At 38.6% G+C, this 7243-nt stretch overlaps 1 protein-coding gene across 1 annotated transcript in view; it reads right to left on the minus strand.

Annotated features, from left to right (window-relative positions):
• The window catches only part of ube2f (ubiquitin-conjugating enzyme E2F (putative)), a 37887-nt gene that overhangs the window by 11384 nt on the left and 19260 nt on the right, over positions 1-7243 (minus strand). The window contains exons 5-7 of the mRNA XM_034885397.1: positions 6975-7042; positions 5864-5934; positions 4922-4979 (exon numbers count right to left, since the gene is read on the minus strand). Of these exons, the coding sequence (XP_034741288.1) occupies positions 4922-4979; positions 5864-5934; positions 6975-7042 (197 nt within the window). The remainder of the gene's footprint in view (positions 1-4921; positions 4980-5863; positions 5935-6974; positions 7043-7243) is intronic.

The raw sequence follows: 7243 nt of genomic DNA on the forward strand, positions 1-7243 counted from the left end.
GTTTTCACGGTGTCTTGAGGATGGAAATGTGGAAATAAATGTTAAAAAGACATCTGTATGATGCGTGGCCGTATTCAAGTGGACCAGTGTAATTACAGAAACTATCCTGCCAGTGATAAAAAAATGAGGACAACTGCAATCATTAGTGCCAATGAACTATAATAATAAATACCCACTTAATTCTACTTGATTGTCCAGTCTCTAAGATGGGAACCACTATGAACACTACATATATTATTCTGCAATAACCTTCACAAGAATCCTTTCAAAATTTCCCTTGGGACAAAGCTGCCATGGGAATATTTAATGTACCACTGCAACAAGCAGGATAAGACTAGAGAGGTTTGCCAGTGGCTGTAGAGTTCTGTGTATGGTAAAACAAAGGCCCCATCATAATTCTTTTTACTGTAGCTTACAACTTTCATTATGCCCTGCTTTTTAACTTCAGGAATAGTCAATTGAAATCTAACTAAGAAATGCAAGGACATGGTGACAGAATATAACAGAGTGATGGAAAACATCACAAAAGACCAAATCATGAGGGAAGTTTAATTTCACCGAGAGCTGCTGCAAACAGCTGTTAGATGGTCCGCTGATCAACAATTTCAAGGTAATACTTTCAGGGATTCCATTTAATTAACTTTCGCTCATTCTACACACATGTATTTATATGAATTACATATTGAAATAAAGCCCTGACCTCACAAAATGTCTGTTTTGCTAATTCTGTGATTAAGACAACTTAAAATCATCTTGCAGAGAATTCCAGGCTGAACTAACCCCAAAGAAAAAAAGCATTGCTTTTCCTCCATCTCCATGTACAATGGTACATACTAAAATGTTTAATATCAGACTTAAAACATAAACACTGTTCTTGTCTGATTCCTGTTGAACTAAAACCAAACTTTTTATTTTTTAGCTTTTATTAGAGCCCGTCTGTTATTAGAGACTTCATTTCTAAAGACCAAATCACTGTGTCACACTTAACATAGTCTCACTTAGCCAGACCTTCCTCCACAGCTCCGCAAGGTGGGTCTGGCTAGTCCACACAGCATTCTGGAATTGGAGAAAAACTTGCTCTGGTTTATTGGCAGTTCTTCAAACCAATCCCAATCGTCATGGGCGGTGCTAGGTGACACACAAAGACCCGTTGCAAAATAGCCTCGGGAAGGAACTTGTTTTGGTGGAAAATGTATATATTCAAAGTCCTCATGAATCTACAGGAGTTTAAAATTCCAACACAAAGAAAGTGGAAGGGGACATCCACTTTGGGGGGGGGAGGGCATCCCCTTGTTTCAGTTCTACAATACGTCCATTAAACTGCAAAATAAATATAAAATATGCAGCTGTTTTACAAATATAGATGAAGTAGAAACAGAGAAATAGAATCTGTTGAAATAAAATATTTCTGTTTTAAAAAGCTAAACCCAAAGCAACAAAGTGGGGAGTTTGACTGTATTTTTTTTCACCCAATGCTTTGCAAATGTAGTTTGTTGAATTTGCTGTGTGTGTGTGTGTGTGTGTGTGTGTGTGTGTGTGTGTGTCCTGAAGTGGAGAAGTGGAGACGAGTGGTGACCAGTGAAGAAAGACATCATCACCCACTCAAAAACTCACACAATGCTTTCGGACTTGCAGTTTTTGCACTTACTTTTTCTCACAGATTAGTGCACTCACAGGGAAGACTGCTGAAACACATGAACCCAAGACTGGCCGCTCCCTCAAATATGACTACATCCACATCTACATTTAACAAACAATAGAGTTTTAAACCCAAAACGAACATCCCCCCACTGTCAAACATACGCCAGGAATAAAAAAAATGGATGGCCAACGACATAGCCAAAGCAACACATCTATTAGCAACCTCAAAAGGTCACGGCACTCTCCTTCAGAGAGGAAGTCACTGTGGCTAAAATAACAGATAATGTTAGGATGATTGTTCATTTCAGAGCAAGGTACGTTTTCCTAGCAAAGTCTTCCACTTGTTTTTGGTTTATCATGAGATTGGCGATATGCAAAGTAAAACATAATGGGTTCCATGATATGGAGACATTCAACCTGTCATGATGACAATGAAATGAAACTAACTTTATCCAGTTTGACAATCTTCAGTTACATAGAAAATGTTTTTTATTCTGTACAAGAAAGCTATCTATTTCAGCTTCTACTGAAAGCAGAAAGATACGATCCCCCAAGTATGTTAATGTGTGCAGACAACTCCACATTGACACAAAGTTAAAAAGAGAATCCAGGAGGATAAGACAAATCCACTGCACCTAATATGGACACATTTACATATGTTCATAATTACAAGTGCATCCCAGAGCAGTGACTGAGCGGAATGCTGATCTAGCCTTGCGTCCCTGCTGAGAAGCAGAGATAAGTGTTGATTGTAACAGAATGTTTGAGTCAAAATTAAACATGGAAGGCAGAGCTTCAGCAAATAAACATTCAGCTCCACACCGGAGTTGCCATCAAATATAATTTTAGTCAAATCTTGAATAGGGATAGCAGGTGCGCCATTGCTTTAGACTTCATTAAGTCTCTGATCAACTTGCAGAAAGTGCTCATTTTGTCACAGCCCCGCTCCGTGGCCAGTGGTCTTCAGACTCTTCGTTTCAGTGCAACATGATGTCTTTAGCTTCCTTCATTACAGTATGTATTTCTTGAAGGTAAAGTTTTTTTTGGTCACGTTCCTTGTTTTATTCATTGTGTTTTGGGGGTTTTCTGTCATTAGCCCGGCTTTGTATTGCCAGTCCTCCTCGTTACCCAGTCAGTGTTTCCCAGGTTATTCTTGTTCCCTGCCCACTCCAGCTGTGTCTTGTCTTGCAGTTTCATTCATGTGTTTGTTCTCTAACTTTTTGCCAATCTGTTTGTCCTTTTTCCCTGTCATGCTCTCTGTGTTCAGTCTAAGTTTGCCAGTTTGTTTCTCCGTTTGGAGAATAAAATAGTTAGGGATGTACTGAATCTCACCACCAGGGTTTGGATTGGGCTGAATATTGGTCTTTTTCACAGGGTATGGTTTCTGTGTAACCTTAGAATTGTTTTTCACTGATCCAAACACTACACTTGCACTAGGCTGCTGGTCACCGTAATGACACGTAATGAATGTTTTCACGTAGATGGACCGTTCAATGCAGCAGAAAGGTGAGCAGAAAAAGTGTTGTTTGGCAATACTTTCAATCAAAAGAAGGCAATTCAAGTCGAGCTACATGTTCAATTTGTAATGCCGATTTGTCTCATGGTGGCAAAGACCCTAAACAATACACAACATCGCCGTTGTTAAAACATTTGCATATGAAACAACCAAAAGAATACGAGTGCTGCAGGAAGAAATATATAGACAGCCACCAAAATGCTGTGCTCTCTGTAAATGAGTCTCCCTACAGTGGGAGCAGAGCCACCAAACGGCCGGTTGCTACTCATTAGCTAACGTCAGCTTTCTAATTTCACCCACCCAACATGACTATCATAAACTGGTTAGGAAATATTTGCCAAAACAAAGTGTTGCTCATCTGGCAATAGCAATGTTCTTTCCAACGATGTGAAATGAGCGTGTGAATTCAACGTTTAGCTGTTGCATTTAACTATTTTAGAGGCTGTGGACGTTGTTTACTTCATTAATGTGTTTTCTGTGTTAATGGACTGAGGATGAGAGTAAGATTCGTTGTTGGGTTTCAGATTCGGCAGAATCTTAGTCGGTGGATTCAGTACTTTCGGCCGAACCCCCAAAATCTGGATTCGGTGCATAACTAAAAATAGTTTGCTCTTCAGTTCCTGTGTCCTGCCTGTTGCTGCTCTGCCTGCTTTTGGGTCCAGACCTGCACTAACCTTGACACATGATTTAGGGGTATTAAGAATATAGTTTATAATATTAAAAAAGACAAAAGGTTTGTAACAATTATTTAAAAAAAATAATCTCAGAAAAATATTTTTATCCTGTCAGGTTTGACAATTTTCTGATATTTGCTAAGGTGCAAATATCAGAAAATTGTCCCTTAAAAAGTCAAAAGACACCTGTAGCTTGTCTTTCTTCCAGGTACGTTCAGCTCTCCTGCTGATCAGGTAGGTGACCATGTTCTTCAGTACGCCTGTCACCGATTGTACAAGATTAATAAAGTTGATAAGATTTAGAAAGTCCTTTGCCAACGGCTTAGTAGGACAACAGACATGAATGTTGAAGTCTTCTACAATTAAAACCCTGTCATTCTTTGCCATATTATCAGCCAAAAAGACAGAGAAGTCAAACATGCTCGGTTCAAAGCTAGAGTAAGGATTCAAGTTAAAACTAAAACAAAAACATGAATTTCCTTAAGATCAAATAGGATTTCACAACCAAAAGCTAAATTAGACTAGACATGTGATTGTTATAAGATGGCACACACTACTTGAATACTTTAATCCCAATACTTCCTCTCTTTGTCTTGGTTGTGCGTCATTGGGCTTTTTGAAATGGCGTACTTATTTTCTTCCATCTGGCTGTGTGGGGTGTGGGGCATAGTCGGGGGAATTATATGTCTGTGTTCTTTCTTGTGATCATGTTCTATTTTGTTGTTTGACTTGGAAGACAATAAAAAGTAAACAGTGAAAAAGTAAAGGCGTATGCATTCATGTTGGGCTAAAATATGTGCCAATAATAAAAATATCACAGTACAAGTATAGGTCTATTCAGCTACAAAATTGTTATAGGTGATGTAAATAAGAAATCTTCCCCTCACTATACATCTAAACTGTTGAAATACAGGTTGATATCACATGGAGAGTAGAGTCCTGTTAGTCCATTTCACCACCCACAACTTGAAGACAGGTGAATAAATGCTACTCTTACTTTTCCTGTTCTAGTAAAACATGCAGTCAGAAATCCCTGAAACAGAGTTCTAAAAGAGAGCAACATTTCCTTTAATGAATGCAATGTACCTACCTTTAATGTTCTAGTTGGGGCCCAGCCTGTGCCATCAATAGAGTGTTCCCGCAATAGGCTAAAATAAAAAAAATAACAGAAATGCCTATATGTTATCTAAAACACTTTGGGGCAACTTGTCAGTGTACGTTCCCACCCTCATGCAATGCCTGAAGTGTGTAATATTTGTTAAACTTTACCATTTTTGAGAATGTAATAAGCTACATTGTTTAAAGCGTTGTTTAAAGCGCTGGAAGCAATATTATATGTGCTCTCGGGGGGCGGGGCACGTTTTCAGGCAAGTTTAGACAAACTTAACTTTAAACTACTCGCAAAAAACGTTGGTCTACTACATTAACACCTGCCAGTTAACGCCACTGAGACTGGACGAGGCATGTATCATGACTCTTCTTCTCGTCTGCGTTTCTGTCATACATCAGAGTATCACCTTAAATGAACTCCATACTGTAGCGTTATAAATTGGTCTTGTCATGAACTTTAAAGCCTTCATTAACATCATGTATCTCCAATAAGTCTATGAACATAGCCTTCAAACATTTTTCATTCAAGGATAGAATTTTTATTTATTAATAGTAACAACACTAAAAGGCCTAATAACAACAATAATAATCATCTTAACAATAAAAGGGCCTAAGGGAACTGGATAATCGATGGGGGGCACAGGCCCAAAAATAGGTTGAGATCCACTGGCTTAAAGGGACAGTTCACCCTAAAACCAAAAAAGACATTAACATGTTGGCTTTGTTTTTTGGGGCGAACCCTTAAAGGGACAGTTTGGGGAATGTGGGTGAGAGTGGATGTCTACACTTGCTAAGGGAATACTCTTTTATTAGCTTTTTCCATCAATTAATTAGCAGGAAGAAAAATAAAGTAACTTAAAGTAAAATATGAAAACTAGAGTTGATTAGAGGTGGGTCGTGAAGGAGGTGTCGGCAGCATTACCTTAAACAGATCTCTCCATTCTCTGTGATGTTAGGATGCCATACTCTGGTCAGACATCTCACTTTAGGAGGCTGCAGATGAACATGGAGAGAAAATTAAGAAAGGAGAGAGACACTTTTTTTTATTTACTTTAATTAAAATCATATAAATTAATAAACCCCAAAAGTCTTTGCAGAAGGTGTAAATGGAGCTAACGCTATGCTCGTGCTAAATAGCGTGCTTTACTAGGTAAGCTTTAGGCCTGAGGTCCTCATCAGTGACCAGTATGAAATCAGGGCACAACATCAAGTTTATCATGTATGTATTTTATAGTAATGATGTATTGAGACAACTACAGCTTTAACCTCTGTGGTTAAAATGTTCTGTATGGTGTAATTCCCCATTTTTCGCTGTTTTTTTTAAAATGTTTCAGTCATGAGCATTATAGACCAGCCATTAAAAATCAGGCCAGCGTTCACACATGATTTATTCACTGCTGTTGGTCAACATGGGTGCTTTGGTGCCTTCTGTCTCTGTGCCTAATGTCTCACTGTGGTTTGGGGCTTTTACCTTGTCTAGTAGGACAAAATTCAAATTTGAGAGAGAAAACATCCCCCACACCAGCTTACATGTTTTAAAATACCTATATATATTTATATTGAATAAATGATTAGAGAATAAAAATATACTTTTTTACAAATGTACTCACAATGCCTGTACAGCAATGTACTATTTTCCTGTTGTTCTAACTCCACACTCAATTTTCAATTCAACTTGTTTGAAACCCTGCTGCAGGAACACACACACACACACAGACTAGAAAGCAAATGGCTCTCGATGATTACTAGCAGAGTGAACGAGTATCATTCCCCTGGCTCCCTTTAACTACTGCTGTGCAGTTTAACCCCAATATGGATTTTACTTGACTTTATTAGTGGTTATATACTAAAACGTTCCATCCTGTCACACTACTCTTCGCCAATATTTCTCTGTCTAGTCCTTCTAATATCTCAAAAACGCACGTGCATGCGCAGACACAACATAAATACACAGGCGGGCACGGGCATGCACACAAGCAGACACACAAATGGAATTTTTCAACCAAATGATGAGAAACACCTGGACAACTTACCACCATGTTATAGGCTTCGGGGACGTCTATTTCAAACTGAAACCTTCCACTCTGGTAGTAACCCTCATCTGGAAGAAAGACAGAGGGCGAGGGTTTTCAATGAAGAGTATTTGTTTTATAACACCATCACTTTACAATTACATCTGAAGAGACACGACCATCATCATACACCGTCAATCAGCGTTTAGATATGTCAACCATTCCAAGTCAATCATTAAACAAACTGCTCCACCAAACACGTCACCGCGGTGGGTTTGTTGTAATTTAAC

Source organism: Etheostoma cragini, chromosome 11 (genome assembly GCF_013103735.1).
Source record: "Etheostoma cragini isolate CJK2018 chromosome 11, CSU_Ecrag_1.0, whole genome shotgun sequence".
Taxonomy (NCBI): Eukaryota; Metazoa; Chordata; class Actinopteri; order Perciformes; family Percidae; genus Etheostoma; species Etheostoma cragini.